General features: G+C 37.5%; 2 protein-coding genes across 4 annotated transcripts in view; both read right to left on the bottom strand.

Moving 5' to 3' along the window:
• The window catches only part of RABGAP1L (RAB GTPase activating protein 1-like), a 958,953-nt gene that overhangs the window by 586,784 nt on the left and 354,805 nt on the right, over positions 1-17,364 (bottom strand). The gene's annotated exons all lie outside the window — the stretch shown is intronic.
• GPR52 (G protein-coupled receptor 52) lies at positions 3,962-5,348 on the bottom strand. The gene has a single exon (XM_006867066.1). It carries the CDS (start codon positions 5,329-5,331, stop codon positions 4,246-4,248), a length of 1,086 nt encoding a protein of 361 aa, XP_006867128.1. The 5' UTR covers positions 5,332-5,348; the 3' UTR covers positions 3,962-4,245.

The raw sequence follows: 17,364 nt of genomic DNA, 5'->3' as shown, positions 1-17,364 counted from the left end.
GAGAAAGATGAGGCTTTCTGCTCCCATAAAGATTTACAGCCTCAGAAACCCTGTACAGGGTCGCTATGAGTCGGAACCAACTCCACGGCACATAACTACCACCACCATTGTAGTGCGCAGTGAATCTGTAGAATAAGCACTGCTCTTTGAACCACAAGATCAGTGGTTCAACCCTACCAACTGCTTCATGGTCGAAAGATGAGTCTTTCTGCTCCCAAAACAATTTACAGCCTCGGGAACCCTATACAGGGTCATGACAAGTTGGAACCTTTTCTATGGCACTTAAAAACAACTGCATTATTAAATTTTAATTGGTGATCTTTAAGTTTTGATGGTAATGAATACATCAGCTCCAAAGATCATAAAACAGCAGCTACCAGATTCTGAACATTTTCTATGTGCCAGGAGCTGTAAGCACAAAAGCATATAAGTATGTAAGCACAAAAACAGCACTATTTCATTTAATCCTCAAAACCACCCAAATAGGGAGTACAAAACTCTAGATTTTAGTGATGAGGAAACTGAGGTTTTGGAACGTCAGTATCTATCTAAGGTCAAACAATTATAAAGGCCATGATTTCAGTCTAGGTTCCATACACTAGTAAGCTATAAAACCTTTTAACACTGCTTCTATTCAGGGACAACTCCACAGAAATCAGAAACTCCTAGGTAACAGAACACAGCATTATTTTTTTGAGTGTCATTTATGTCTAAATTGGATAATTACCACAGAATATAATACAATGATGGAAATAATGGTTATGCTTTCTATTCTTAAAACACATTAATTTACAAAAGACAGTAGTTTCAAAATAAGTATTATCTTATTATATACACATATAAATGTGTCCAAAGGAAGTTACATGACTTGCCCTAGAGTTGCACATGAAACATTATAATACATGAAGAACCTAACCCTAAAACTTGTCTCTCATGAGGTATAACCTATGATAAAGTCTACCTTCTCCAAGTCTTCCACTTTGAAAAATATTTTTTCAGTAATAAATTTATGGAAATTTGAAAAAGTCACTTAAGAAAATTTTAACAAAAATGACAAAATTGATGTTAAGCAAATGCTATGCCTCAAGGTTTGGTATGATCATAGGCTAAAATGACAAGTTTGGACTTCTTCAATTGTAGTTTTAATAAAAGGGACTTGCAAGATCAAGAAAATATCACAAGATAAGGGAAGTATAGATGTGAAATATGTAGGGTGGGGAAGAAAAGAAATAACACTCATAAAAGTTCTATAGAGAAATGACACAGGAAGAGGTACAAAGGTTGGAAGGCTTTTGGAAAATAAAGTCAATATAGCCTAGTGGCTAACCATACAAGTGCTGGCTACTGCCAGATAAGTTGAATGACCTTAGATAAATCACTTTTCTTTAGTTTCCTCATGGTCAGCAGTTAGAAACTACTATTGGTTCCCCGGGAGAAAGATAAGACTTTCTGCTCCCGTAAAGATTTACAGCCTCAGAAACCCTATGCAGTGTTGCTATGAGTTGGAACCAACTCTCCGGCACACCACCACCACCACATAAAGGCAATAATAGCAATACCTTCTTCAAATGTTGTAACATGGAGTAAATGTGATAATACAAGGGGGCTTCAAAAATTTCATAGGAAAATGGAATTACAACATAACAGAATTTTTTCTGAATCTTTTTGAAGACCCCCTCCTATATGTAAAAGGAGTTCTGGTAGCAGTGGTTACGAATCGGGCTGCTAACCTCACAGTCAGCAGTTAGAAACTACCAGCTGTTCCGCGGGAGAAAGATGAGGCTTTCTACTCCCATAAAGATTTACAGCCTCAGAAACCCTGTACAGGGTCGCTATGAGTCAGAACCGACTCCACAGCAAATAACAACAACAAAAAAACAATATGTAAAACTTAACACAGTGCTTAGCATATGTTGTTAAATGTCGTCAAGTCAGCTCTGGAGCGATTGGTGGGTTTGAACCACCAACCTTTCCATTAACAGTTCAGTGCTTATCCTACAGCATGACACCAACCCTAGCACATAGTTGTTATTACTTATTACGACAAAAAAACAGAAGGGGAAAACACAATGGCATGGCCTCCAGTTTTCTGCAGAGATCTACTGGGTTCTTCCTAAATTCCAAACTATAGGAATCCAATCTGACTCCCAAATGATAGGTACAATGTGGAAGATTCTATTTATGATGTGAAAAGGTAGCATTACTATTATTCTTTAGTGTGGACTTCAAAGACATTTTTGCATTTATCCAAGATGTCAACAGCAAATAAGGGACAAGAACAAATATAAACAACCCAAGCCACAGAAATGATGTAAGTTTTGATTCCCACACAAACTTTCGTTCTAAGTAGATCTTTTATTAAACCGAAGCCAAGTCTGAATTTTGATATATAGAATACTATTTTATTCTTTTATTTTAAACCTCTCTTACATGTTTAAAAATATACAGTGATTCAGAACAACCTCAATAAAACAATAACAATTCTACTAAAGATTCTCCAAAGTCAAACCACCAGAACACAAACATGGTTGGCTTCGATATGAAGAGTCATAGGCACATTTCATTAAATGCATTTCATAAAACAAAGAAATCAAAAATGCTGAGGAGAAAAATTCTCAGTAGTTTGATATAAATTTTAAAATATCTTTCAGAAACTTAGAGTAAAAAAGTAAGATTTAGATGTTTTACTGCTCACACCTGCTGTATTAGCAACTTCCCAGATGCCCATTTTGCTGCATCAAAACCCCTGGCAATTTATTACACTATCTTGTGTACCACACTAAAAAATAAACTACTTTAATCTCTAAATCTAAAAACAGATTTGTACAAAAGAAAATACTGACAGTTCTTACCTGTATTCGATAGCTAGTTATATTGTATTCTCAGCAGCAATTAGAATGCAGCTTGGTCTAATATAAATATCTAAACAACTACACAAAGTATTTTTCCTTTAAAGGAAGTTCTGTATATATATTTCCAATTTGAGAGCTTAAACAACATTGATCTATTATTGTGCTAAGAAAACAGCAGGCACAAACCACATAATAGAATTTACATTTTCTTTGCTGTAAAAAATATAGTATATGCATACACATATCACACAAACGACTGGCAGACACAAAGGTAAGTTAATGTAGATGGAAACCAAAATGATTAATATTTTACTTAAGAAAAAAAAGAAGACATTCTAAGCAGCATTAAGAGTGATATCCCACTGCTTGATGAGTGCCATGCATATGAATTAAAATTATTTGTGGGGCTTCTTAAGGAAAAACAAAACAAAACAAAAACGCTTTACTACAGCAAAAGACATCATTTTAGGCACATGAACTAACTTTAAAAGAACCAGATAAAATGTTTCCAAGCCATTAAAATTGTTTAACACAATCTCCCAAACAGGATACTAGATTGCTTTGTTGGAAGGAATAAATTATTTAACACTATGATTGCTTTATACAGTAGATTCCTTCATTAGCTAAGACACTTCAGGATTAAGGTACCAAAGGAAGCAAGTCAAGGAAAATGGACAGGAGAAAAGGAAAAAAAAAAAAAGTAGGCTTTTAGGAAGAGGATGAAAGAAGGAGTCATTTATCACGAAAGAAAAAATAACACTGCTTTTCTTTTTGTTTGTAGCAGAAAACTTGTGCTGCAGAGAACATTACAAAAACAAGCAAAGGGGCGCTTGGCAAGAACACTTACTAGGTACCCTTCAGGGAGACACCATCTACAGATAGTAGATTATTGTGTTTAAAAGTACACTTTGATGCAAAAGGTTGTACTTTGCCACATATATAATATGCAGCATTTTTCTAGAAAGGGAAATGTGTATAAGTAATAGCTTTCACAAACACAAAGAGAATGAGTGACAAAGATAGAAAGAGAGACAAAGACAAGGCAGAGAAAGTTCACTCAGAGAGGGAGAGATGCAGAGGTTTGCTCAGATGTGTCCATTACTTCATGTCCTGTGGAAGATTTGAGATACTTTTTTCATCCTTAGTGCTTAATTTTTCTTCTTACTGCACATCTATACTCACATGCTATCATTACCTCATGAGATTAACCTCTACACATCCTTTAGCTGTTTTTTTCCATGAAAAGGGCGGGAAAATAGAAGAAATCTTTAGTTTCATCCTTCATTTCACAATTATTCAGGCAAATATTTCTCTGGTGGCAAAATTCCAAATGCAATCAGGAATACAACACAAAACCACTGTCAGATTACATTTGATTTACTGTGCAGGCTCTTCAAATGGAGCAGGAATTAGCCCGTTTCCTTGGCTTGGGGTCTCGTGCTTCCTGATCTTTCACACACATGCATGATGTGCACATTGTCTCAGACAGTCTTCGGAGGCCTAGCCGGAAAACACTATTTGAGAGGCTATATATTACACAGTTACAGAAACTATTACTTATAGCAAGCCAGGTTGTGAGGAAGGATAGTGTCGGGTTGTCCAAGACCCGGGAGCTTTCTAGAAGAAAGTAAATGATATAAGGGAGCCACAGAATGTAAAATACACTGGTTATCCGAAATAAAACCATGGCATAGCGACGGTCAGGGCTATGTCCAGTCTCTCCAGAGGCATCCACTTCATGACTTGGGAAACGAGCCCTTCGATCATTTATCTCTTTGGTGTGCTGCCGGCAAATTTTGAAAATGTGGAAGTAAGTGAAGCAGACAACAAAGGCAGCGGGAGCATAAAGTAAACAAACAATAAAACCAGTAAAATAGGCACTGGTGAGCCATGAGGTGGCACACCATTCAAAAATGTCACCGTGGTAACCAGGTTTCCCCCAGCCAAAAAAGGAAGGCAAGAAAATTAGGCAAGAGTAGATCCAGATCAAAATGATGCAAATTCTCAGGCGACAAGGTGTGACCAGTTGATTGTAGGAAAGAGGCTTGGTTATTGCAAGGTAGCGATCCACACTGATGCAAGCCAGACATGCCATAGAAACACTTTTTAGAACGGAAATGATATATCCAAACACCTGGCAAGTCAATGACTCGTGAACGCCTGTGGAATAGTGGAGAAGTGAGAGAGTAGGAACCAAGCAGCTAACTCCAACGAAAAGATCAGCATATGCCATTGTCTGAATGAAATAGCTGGTAGTATAATGGTGTAAGAGTGGAGCACAGTGAAAGACAAAGATGACAGTTAAATTCCCAGCAATAATAAGAAAAGTTAGCAGGACAATAACAACTGTCTCAAAAATGCAGACGTCCACTGCACTGTATTGGCCAAATCCCAGTGGGCAGGAGTGATGCTCAGATACATTCACAATGCCACTGCTCATGTTCAGGATCCTCCGTTCCGTCCACCTAGATTCATTCATGGCTTGGGAATAAGGAAACCTGCTGCTTCCACTATAGCAAGCAGGTGCCTGGCCCAGCAGCTGTTAAACTCTGCACACGAATGTCTCAGAATCTGCCTTGGTAGACAGTATCAGAGCTTCTGTCACAGCTGAGCATCCCAGAGAACTGCTCAAGTCTCTTCATCAGCCTCAGCGCAGCAGTGACACACCTCAGCTTTGAGTGGGTAAGGAGGGGAACAAGCTAGAAAGGGGGTGAAAAAAGGTCACTGATTAGCTTCTGCCAATGCTCTCAAACTACTTTTTGCAGAGACAAGGCATTTCTAGAGAAAACAGATTTCTTATTACCTTACACCACAAAAACATTAAATCTGTATAAAAAAAAAGGGGGGGGGGCGAGTTGTGTGTGGTGTGGAGAATACCTAGTTACCAGAAAAGAAAAGCTTCTGTGGGTTGTTTGTTTTCCTGAAAAAGGTAGTTTCTTGAGAATCAATTAGAAAGAATGAGAAAAAGAAAGTCTTAAGTTGCCTTGGTTTTGCTGTTTTAACAATGATTAAGTGTGGATTCATATTTTAGAATTTAAATAATTAAGATTTCATATTTAGATGGAAACCTAAGAAAAAGTTCACTGTGGCAAACGGGATCTTTAGACTCAGTTCAGGGTTTGATGCTGGTGGGTCATCTTCATGATCTATTGCTCTCATCTTTTTAAGAGCTAAGAAAAATAATGCATCAAAGTTAATTCCACAAGATGCCTCTCTATAGGGGCACAAAGGAGCAGAACCAAGCTGCCCTTTAACTCTCAGGAGAAAAAAAGATGCATTTCAGGAAGAGAAGATAATATACAAAGGTTAATACCCCTCAAAAGAAAGATGGACTTTTGAAGTTTGAAGTCTGTATGCATATTTTTTCTAAGCATTCTGATTAAAACAATTTTAGTCTTTTACAGTTACTGTGCTATTCGCAGTAATTAAATTTATGTCTCTTCCTTTTCAAAAAGAAAAGCACTCTTTATTGCTATTAATTTCAGCATCATAACTGAAAAAACTTTATCGCATATGCTACCTTCCATATAATAAAGCTTGATAAAATGTATAGCCCAAAGTTGTTTCTCCCCTTTGCAACCATACCTGTATCTCATATATATGTAAATATATACGAAATTTAGAAAACAATAGGAAGTTTCCTACACACTCTGAACTGATAGAAATGTTGCCATTATTTATTACTTAGATATTTAAGGTAGGCTTCATATTCTATGTTATTATACCTATTCACTAGATGATTAACATGTTAAATTCTTACTTCAACTGAATTTTCTAAAAGTGGAAAATTACCTTGTTTGTTATATTTGCAGTTATGTAGCAGCCATATGTTAAGAAAATGCCTCTTCTATTTTTGTATTCTATTTTGAGCAAGTGCTCAATTAATACAGGGGCCATTAGGTAGGTTACAAGATGGTCTTGTTTTAAAATGTCTCTAAAATCGTCAAGATGAGTTTAAATCCTAGAGTTTGAAATACTGAAAAGCTGGCAGGCTAGAATGAAGCAATCCATCAAAAAGGCTTCCAAGGTCATTCTGATAGCAGATTAGCATTTGTCAAAAGTCTTTTTTTAAGTACAGGCATTTCTCAGAGTCTTGTCAGTCTTCACTGTTACACCTTTTGAAGAAATAATGTGCACTAGAAAGAAAACCATTTCCTTCAGGAACAATGCAGCAGCTTAATAGAAAGCATTCTTCTGAAAGTTATTTTCTCCGTGCACCACCAAGTCATGCAAGGAAGTCCTTCTTCTTTTATAATATCCACAGGATATTCTTCCTTGTGCATTCCAGTTTCACTTATCACAAAATAGTTCTCTTGTTACAAGAATAAGGTAATGCTTCTCACCTACATTCACTCTTATCAGCTGCTAGGCTGGGCTGCTTGATTCAGAAGTCCGATTTACTGTGATGCAGTTACAAGGATGCCATCAGTATATTCTTCACAATCTCTCAGTATCACTGCCCCCACCTGAGCCGGAGCCCTGCTCCTCCTCCTCATCCCGACTGATGCAGAAGAACTCACCATCAAAAAGGTGACTCGGTCCTCCTGCCCCAATCGACAGCACAGCCAATGGCTACTGCAGCTGAAACTGTCACTAGGTAACAGTTGCCAGGCACATGCAGGCTTATAGACTTACTCGGCAAGCTCCGATCAAGATTGACAAAAGAAGACAATGGAACTGACCGATCCTCATAATATATTAATGGCATATAAGAACTTCTGGAGACATTCTCCTTATAGCATTTGCAAAGATTATATCCTCTGGCCAGAATAGGGCAGAAGAAGAAGAAAAAAAAATCCAAAACTGGTCATACACCTTTAAACCCTGTAGAGGAACTACAACAAGGTACTATGACACTAAAAAGTCAGCAGTAATCTAATGCTCATTGGCAGAAAAAACTTATTAATTATTAAAAAACAGTCGACTCTTCGTAAGTTCAAATGATATGCCTTATATTTTCTCTTTAAAATAGTTATATTTTTATTAATAGAAATTAAGTCATTTCTTAATCTCTCCAATATTTGCCACACCCACACAAAATTTCTAATTTTGATGTATTTAATTACACAATGCATTTGAACTAACACAACTATACTAAAATCAATTTGGGGACATACTGAAGGTCAAATAAGATTCAGAATAGTAAGGGCATTAGATACCGACAGAATCACTATTAAATCTACTTTTGATTTCCTAACAGAAAAAAGGGTCCAAGGTTCAAAAAGTTTGTCACACAATGTTTGAACTATACATACCCAAGTTAGAAGTAAATAATGCTCAAATACTTGATGGAAGTTATACACAATTCCATTTGTTCTGACTTACAAACATCCACTATTTTAAACAAGTTTCTTATAGGATCAGTACTTTTCTTAAAAGTGACTTGTTGTTAAGTGCCATAGAGTTGGTTCTGCCCCACAGCAACTCTACATAGAGTTTCCAAGGAGCAGCTGGTAAGTTTGAACCGCCAACCTTGCAGTTCAAATCAACTTTGCAGTCCAGTGCCACATCAGGACACCATTGTTGTTGTTGTTAAGTGCAGTCGAGTAGGTTCCAACCCATAGCAACCCACAGGAATGGCTGGTGAGCTTGAACTACTGACCTTGCAGTCCACACCAGTTTTGCATTAACCCACAGAGCCACACCAAGACTCAAAGGTGACTCAGAAATAATTAAATAAATTAGGAAAATAAAGGTTGAAATTGAAGGAAACTAACACTTGTTGAGCATGTTCAATGTGCCAAGCAATGAACTATGTGCTTTATATATTTTTTCACTATAAAAGCTTACATTCTCTATGAATGAAGCAGCATCACTGCCACTGTTGTAAAGAAGAAAGCAAATACTAGAGAAAGTAATCATAACTTGCCTGTAACTATCAAGTTGTAAAACCAGGATTCAAACAGGTCAAAATTCTCATTCGCAATACCACAGAGATATAGTGTTTGCTGCCAGTCAGTAAATGTCTAATAATCATTTTCTATTTCAGGAACATTATTTATAAAGACTAAAAAGCCCTATGATTTCCTCCATGTTGAAATGCCTTAGAAAAATCAGGTTATTATTAAGTTCTTTTGTTAAGGGATTTAGGTGAAAAAGAATGGTGACTGCATTTCTTCAAAATATTTTTTATTTTCTGTATTTTATGTTAGACATGTGAGTGTATACCAAGAATTAATAGAAAAAATTACAAGGCAAATTAAAATAACAATATTCAATGAATATTATGTTTCGGTATGAAAGAAAATATTTATATTTAAGTTTAAAAAAGTAGAAAGTACTTACATAGAAGCATTTTAACCTTTTACCCCTCTGTCAGCTGGTAGACCCACAGTGACCCTATTGTTGTCATTAAAAGTTAAATGTTGTTGATTCAGTTCCAACTCATAATGACCTTGTATTCCAAGGTTGTAAATCTTTATGGGAATAGAAAGTCTCATCTTACTCCCACAGAGCGGCTGCTGGATTTTGAACAGCTGACCTTGTGGTTAGCAGTCCAGTGTTTATCTACAGCACCACCAGGGCTCTTCAGTGACCTTATGGATATACCTAGGAGCATGAAAAATCAAATAATGTCTTATCAAAAATTCTCTTGTACAGGAAGTATTCAAGATAAATCTGTATCGGATAATATTGGTGACTATAGACAGGTCGCACATTCCACATGAAAAAGAAACAAACAAATCAAAAACTCACTACCATTGAGTAAATTCTGACTCCTAGTGACCCTATGAAGGATTTCTGAGACTGTAAATTTTGACGGAAGTAGACAGCTTCATCTTTCTCCCATGGAACAGCTGGTATGTTTGAACCACTAACAATGACGTTGGCAGTCTAACACGTAACCCACAGCACCACACAAAGACAAGCTAACCAGTAAGTTGTATTGCAAAAAATGAATGAAAATAAAATGCTACCAATTACCAAGCTACCTGAAGTCACCAAAATATCAACAAATTTTAAAAGTATTGTTATTGAGTGCTATTGAGTAGATTTTGACTCATAGTGACCCTATATAGGGCTTCCAAGAATTGGCTGGTAGGTTTGAACTACCAGCCTAATGGGCAGTAAGTAGTCCAGTGTTTATCCTACAGCACACCGGACTCCTTTAAAAGTATAAACTTCACATAATTTTTTTTAAAGTTTAGAAATATAGTATTTCCAAAATAAATAAAAATGGCAAAAAGAAAAATCCCATTCAATGACATTCAATTACTAGAGTGCTTTAATTTGACAACTTTATTTTGAAAAAAAGGAAAGTATCGGAGTATAAAACTAGTAAATAATCAGTAACTGTATATGCTTCCAAAGGTATATGATATGATAGCCTTCTTTTTTTAAGGAAGCTTCAATGGTTCTATAAAGGTAATTTTATTCTTTGTAGTGACTCTATTAGCCCCTTCCACCACGAGTCTGTAAGTTTGTCATACTGTGCTGTCTTGTGAGTTGGTGTGATTCCGGAATTTATGCCACAGGTATTTTAAATACCTGCAAGGTCACCCCCCAGGTAGACAGGTTTCAGACGAGCTTCCAGACAAACACAGACTAGGAAGAAGGAGAGATGAACTATTTCTGAATATTTAGTCACTGAAAACCTTATGAATAGCAGAGGAACACTGTCAGATATAGTGCCAGAAAATGAGGCCCTCAGGTTGGAAGGCACTCAAAATGCTACTGGGAAAGAGCTGCCTCCTCAAAGTAGAGTTGACCGTGATGACGCGTGTGGAGTAAAGCACGTGGGAGTAAAGCCCACAGGATCTTCATTTGCTGATGGGCACAACTCAAAATGAAGAGAAACAGCTGTAAATATCTATTAATAATAGGAACTTGGAATGTACAAAGTATGAATCTAAAATAATTGGAAATTGTCAAAAATTAAATGGAATATATAAATACCGAAATCCTAGGAATTAGTGAGCTGAAATTGCCATTTTGAATCGGATAATTACATGGTTTCCTATGCCAGGATTGACAAGTTGAAGAGAAATGGCATCACATTCATTGTCAAAAAGAAGATATCCAGCCAGATCAGTCATGAGGTACAACGCTGTCTGTGATAGGATAATATCCATGCACCTACAGGGAAGACCAGTTTATGCACTATTTTTCAAATTTATGCACCAACCACTAACCCAGTGAGGATGAAATAGAATTCTAGCAACTTCTACAATTTGAAATTGATCAAGCAAGTAATAAGGGTATACTGATAATCACTGACAATGGGAATGCAAAGATTGGAAACAAAGAAGATCAGTAGTTGGAATATATGGCCTTGGTGATATAAATTATGCTGAAGATCACATGACAGAATTCTGCAAAACCAATGATTTGTTCATTTCAAATACCCTTTTTAAACAACATAAGAGATGACTATACACATGGACCTCACCAGACGGAATACACAGAAATCAAATTGAATACACATGTGGAAAGAGATGGCAGAAAAGCTCCATATCATCAGCCAAAACAAGGCCAGGGGCAGATTGTGGACCAGACCATCAATTGCTCATATGCAAATTCACATGAAGCTGAAGAAAATGGAAACAAATCCATGAGAACCAAAATATGACCCTGAATATATCCCATCTAAATTTAGAGATAATCTGAAGAAGAGATTTGATGCATTAGATACTAGAAGACTGAAGACCAGACGAGCTATGGGATGTCATCAATAATATTATACAGGAAGAAAGCAAAAAGTCATTGGAAGGAGATAAGAAACAGGAAAAGATCAAAATGGATGTCAGAAGAGACTCGGAAACTTGCATTCCAGGGTAGAAAGACTAAAGCAAAATGGAAGAAATGTGGAGGTACAAGAGCTGAACAGAAAATTTTAAAGTTCAGCTTGAGAAGACAAAGCCAAATATTATAACGAAAATTAGAGTTGGAGTTAGAAAATCAAAATGGAAGAACACGCTTACCATTTCTCAAGCTGAGGAACTGAAGGAAGAAAAATTTCAAGCTTCGGCTTTCATTATTGAAGGATTAAGAAGCTCTGTAGTATAGTGGTTACGAATCGGGCTGCTAATCTCATGGTCCGCAGTTCGAAACTACCAGCTGTTCCGCGGGAGAAAGATGAGGCTTTCTGCTCCCGTAAAAATTTACAACCAAGGAAACCCTGTACAGGGTCGCTATGAGTCAGAATCTACTCCACATAACAACAACAGCATGGGCAAATTAGTGAATGATGCAGAATACATCAAAAGAAGATGGGAGGAACACACAGAGTCACTGTACCAAAAGGAAATGGTCTATGTTCAACCATTTCAAGAGGTAGTATATGATCAAGAGACAATGATACTGAAGGATGAAATCTAAGGTGCACCAAAGGAATTGGCAAAGAACAAGGCACCGGGAAATGATGGACTACAAATTAAAATCTTTCAAGCAAGTGAGGCAGCACTGGAGGCACTCCCTCATCTATGCCAAGAAATTTAGAAGACAACTATCTGGCCAACTGATTGGAAGAGATGTGTATTTGCACTCATTCCAAAGAGAGGTGACCCAATAGTGAGCGGAAATCACCTGACAATCTCTTTGATTTCTCATGGGAGTAAAGTTTTACTTAATACAGAAACTGCTGCAAGCATGCAATGACAGAGAACATCCACAGGTTCAAGCCGGATTCAGGACAGGATATGGAACAAGAGATATCACTGCTGATGTCCAATGGATCTTGGCTGAAAGCAGAGAATACCAAAAAGATGTTTACCTCTGCTTTATTGACTACGCAAAGGCTTTCGATTGTGTGCATCATGACAAGCTATGGGCAACATTGTGAAGTATGAGTATTGTGGAGCACTTAATTGTGCTCATGTGGAATCTGTACCTGGACCAAGAGGCAGTTGTTCAAACAGAATATGGGAACTTTGAATGGTTTAAAATTAGGAAAGGTGTGTGATACAGTTGTATTCTTTCCCCATACTTATTCAACCTGTATGCTGAGCAAATAATCCAAGAAGCTGGGTTCTATGAAGAAAAACGTGGCATTAGGATTGAAGGCAGACTCTTTAACAACTTGCGATATGCAGATGATACAACCTTGCTTGCTGAAAGTGAAGAGGACTTAAAATACTTACTGATGAAGATCAAAGAGCACAACCTTCAGTATGGATTGCATGTCAATGTCAAGAAAACAAAATCCTCACCACTGGACCAATAAACAACATTTTTATCACTGGAGAAAAGATTGAAATTGTCAAAGACTTCATTTTTCTTGGATCAACCATCAACATTCACGGAAGCAGCAGTCAAGAAATCAAACGATGTATTGCATTAGGCAAATCTGCTGCACAAGACTTTTTTTTAAAATGTTTTATTGTAAATTATGTGATAGTTTACATGGGAGAACATTAGCTTTATCGTATATCCTTTCACTGCCATGATTACAATCCCCTCCATGCATCATCAAATAACCAAAGGGTATACCCTGTAGGCCTTCCCCTGACTCATCAGCACACAGCCCCTCTCTCTCTCTGGGTCTCGAGTCCCCAGCCACTCCATTTCTCCACATCATTGTCTCTGCCTCCATCTCTGGCATCACTGTTTCTCTGGGTAGGGTCCGGCACTCTGCTCTTCTCCCTTGATGGTCCCAGGGACCTCAACTCCTGAACTGCAAAGTCAACCACTCCCCTCCTTTAGCTACTAAATGTCTACCTTTACATTTACAACCCTCACAGTCAATCCTCATAGCAATTATTCACTATTGTGCCACAAGACACCTATCCCCATCTCCTTTCATCAGCCCTGCCCAGACAGATTGTATACTACTCAATGGAGATTCTACTTTCCTCTGTGCCCTCTGGATTTAGGCTCCCTCTTTGGAAGCTTGGAACCCTGTCACCTCTTGCCTTTGTATCCCCCCATTTTGGGTAGCCAATGTACAAGACCTTTTAAAAGTGTTGAAGAGCAAAGATGTCAGCTTGAGAACTAAGGTGCGCCTGACCCAAGCCATGGTATTTTCAATAACCTCATATGTATGCAAAAGTTGGACAGTGAATAAGGAAGATCATAGAAGAACTGATGCATTTGAGTTATGGTGTTGGAAGAGAATACTGAAAGTACCATGGGCTGCCAAAAAGAACAAACATCTGTTTGGGAGGAAGTGCAGCCAGACTGCTTCTTAAAAGCCAGGATGGCCAAACTTCTTCTCTCATAACTTCACGATGGACCAGTCACTAGAGAAAGATATCATGTTTGGCAAGGTATAGGGTCAGAGAAAAAGAGGAAGACACCCAGTGAGATGGACTGGCAAAGTGGCAGCATCAATGGGCTCAAACATGGCAACAACAGTGAGGTTGGCCCAGGACTGGGCTATGTTTCATTCTGTTGTGGATAGGATCGCTATGAGTAGGTACCGACTTGATGGTACCTAACAATAATAAGAACAAATTAGCCCCTCAATTATCTTCTTTTTCCCGATTTTTTTTCTGACCTGTGTATAATAAGAACAAATCTACATATAGCCTTGTTGTTGTTATGTGCCATGGAGTCGATTCCGACTCATAGCGACCCTGTACAGGGTTTCCGAGGCTGTAAATCTTTACGGGAGCAGAAAGCCTCATCTTTCTCCCGTGGAACAGCTGGTAGTTTCGAACTGCTGATCTTTCGGTTCACAGTCCAATTCATAACCACTATGCTATCAGAGCTCCTTAGACTCTAATAATAAAAAAGCATCAATACCATATATTCACATAACTCATAAAATAAAGCATTCTTTATTTTTATATTACACATATTCCTCAATTCAATTCAGGGCCTCACTAAGTATTTTATTATTGCCATTCTTTTTACTATCATTATTAACCACTTATTTCTTCATTCAACTGATAAATGCTACTCATGAAACATCTAAGAAGAATTGTCATTTGGAATTCCTTCATAATTATTTCTAGCAATCCAAACTGTGTTATTTTATGAGATAGTATAAATACATCACAGGCACTTGATTTTTTATTTATAATTTTGATATATTTCATCAATTCCTTTATATGTGTGAATATTTCATTATTTAACACCCAATCAATTCACACAACATAGGACCTAAAGAGCAAAGTGAGAGAGGAGCATTAGTCATTGTGCGTAAATAAGATAAATAGTAGGCAATCAAAAGGAGCCCTGGTGGTTAAATGCTCAACTGGTCAGTAGTCCGAACTCAAAAGCCGCTCAATGGTAGAAACCTCTCACAAAGCATGGGGCCTTGGAAGCCCTATGGAGCAGTTCTTTTCTGCCTTTCAGAAGCACTACGAATCAGACTAGATGGCAGACAACAACAAAGGTCCACCAAAGATAATCACATAAGCAATATAGTAACATAAAAAAAAAAGAGAGAATAAAGTAAAAGCAGTTTTTAATATATTAAATTAGACACCAAAAGGTGTATGCATTCAAAATTTATCTTTTTCTTCAACTACTTGTTTCCATTCCAATGTCTTGTCCTAAGTAAACTAGTATTATCTTATGAATGAATTACTATAAACCAAAACATCCAAACCCAGTGTCACTGAGTTGAGTCCAACTCACAGCAAACACATATAAGATTGCAGATGCTGGAAATCTTTATGGGAGCAAAAAGCTTCATCTTTCTCCTGAGGAGCAGCAAATGGCTTTGAACCACTGATCTTGTGGTTAACAGTCTAGTGCTTAGCCTACAGTGCTACTAGAACTCCTTATGAACTACTATTGCTGTTGCTGTTAAGTGCCGTCGAGTTCTTTCTGACATAGAAACACTGGTCATTCTTGGTACTTTGTGACCTTTTTTTCAATCCATTATCCACACAGTAGACAGGTGTGCTTTCAAAAATGCAAACTAGACCATGTCACTCTCCAGGTTAAAATATTGTATTTTCACATTGTTCTTAAGATTAATTCCAAAAATGTCCTATAAATTTGGTGTAAAAAAAATCACATTTCTATTCTAAAAGGGGGATTAAAAAAATTCATACAGAAGTAGAATGAAAAGATAACAGCAATTTTCCACAATTTTTTTTATGCCTAGGAAGTCCTCGTGTAGCTTTATAAGATAAGCACTGGACTGCTAACCAAAAAGCTGGCAGTTGAAACCCATCAACCACTCCTCAGAAGCCCTATGAGTTGGAACCGACTCGACAGCACTTAACATCAACAAAAACAACATATGTCCAGGGATGGATCATCCACTAAGCAAGGTAAGCATGTGTTTATACATTCAACAGGGGTACCAGTTATCTAAGGAGCTCTGGTAGTGAAGTGGTTATGAATCGGGCTGCTAACCTCATGGTTGGCAGTTTGAAAATACAAGCTGTTCCGCAGGAGAAAGATGAGGCTTTCTGTTCCCGTAAAGATTTACAGCCTCAGAAACCCTGTGCAGGTTCACTATGAGTCGGAACCGACTTCACAGTTCTTAACAACAACCAGTTATCTATAGCTATACCCATAGATGCCAGCAGATGGAGATGTAAGGGAAGTGGTGCAGTGAAAGGGAACCTAATGAAATTGATACCAGCTCCAGTGCAGGAGAATGTACTAACCAGACATAAAGTTCCCACAGGGTCCCAAGGGTGCCCACACAAGACTGTTTAAGCTATAAGCTCCCTATCACTTCAGCACCTTTGTTGACACCTGTGTCTCCTAGGGTCTACTCTGGTGTGACTGATAATTGAAACTCCTTATCTCTGAGGGTTTCTTAGAAGTACAAGAGTCTAACTCTTGCTACATTTACCCAATATACAACGGGATCCAATATGAGCAATTACTGGGTAAGGATGGGCTCTCTTATCCATTCTGAGAGAACCATTGTGTACTCCACGTCTGCTGATTCAGCAACTTCTGCCAGGAAGGCCTGCAATGCTCTTTGCTGTGACACAAACACTAAGATAAACTCTTGTATACTCCTCGTAAATAATCAATGGGAACTCCCACCTCAAACGACATTCAAAAGCAAGGAAACTAAAAAAGGTGGACCACTGCACTGTAGTCAATCAGGTTACTTTTGAATTGTAAAGCATTTGCTATCAAGTGATATCCTAAATTTTGTAAACAATAACATTTATAACTTTAACTTTAAAATATGTTTAGAATACACAGGGGCACAATCTCGCAACCAGTTACTACAAATATGGGTAATAATTTAATACAATACTAATATTCGCTGTTGTTAAGTGCCATCTAGTCTCGCTATGAGTCGGAACTGACGCCACGGCACATAACAACAACAAAGTCTATTCAGACTCTTTATCAACCCTGTATAAGGTTTCCAAGGCTTTCAATCTTTGTAGTAGCATAAAATCTCATCTTTCTCCTGCAATGCTAACATAGCAAACATTTTTTAAAACTGGGAATATTAATATTTATCTAACACATAGTTGTTTTAGTATAAAAAAGTATGAAGAAGAGTGATTGTTAATAAGCAATTTTTATCATACACATTGTGATTTAGCAGTTAAGATATATAATCACAAATACAAATTGTATTTTGTGGCAGAACCACATATATATATTTGTTGTTGTTGTTGTTGTTAAGTGCCGTCGAGTC

The sequence above is a fragment of the Chrysochloris asiatica genome, unplaced genomic scaffold, assembly GCF_000296735.1.
Source record: "Chrysochloris asiatica unplaced genomic scaffold, ChrAsi1.0 scaffold00100, whole genome shotgun sequence".
NCBI classification, from domain to species: Eukaryota; Metazoa; Chordata; class Mammalia; order Afrosoricida; family Chrysochloridae; genus Chrysochloris; species Chrysochloris asiatica.
Note: the sequence above shows the minus strand (reverse complement) of the source record. Positions and strands in the feature narration are given on the sequence as shown.

Coding starts and splice junctions, on each gene's coding strand:
- GPR52 (XM_006867066.1), bottom strand. CDS start 5,331: ATGAATGAATCTAGGTGGACGGAACGGAGGATCCTGAACATGAGCAGT.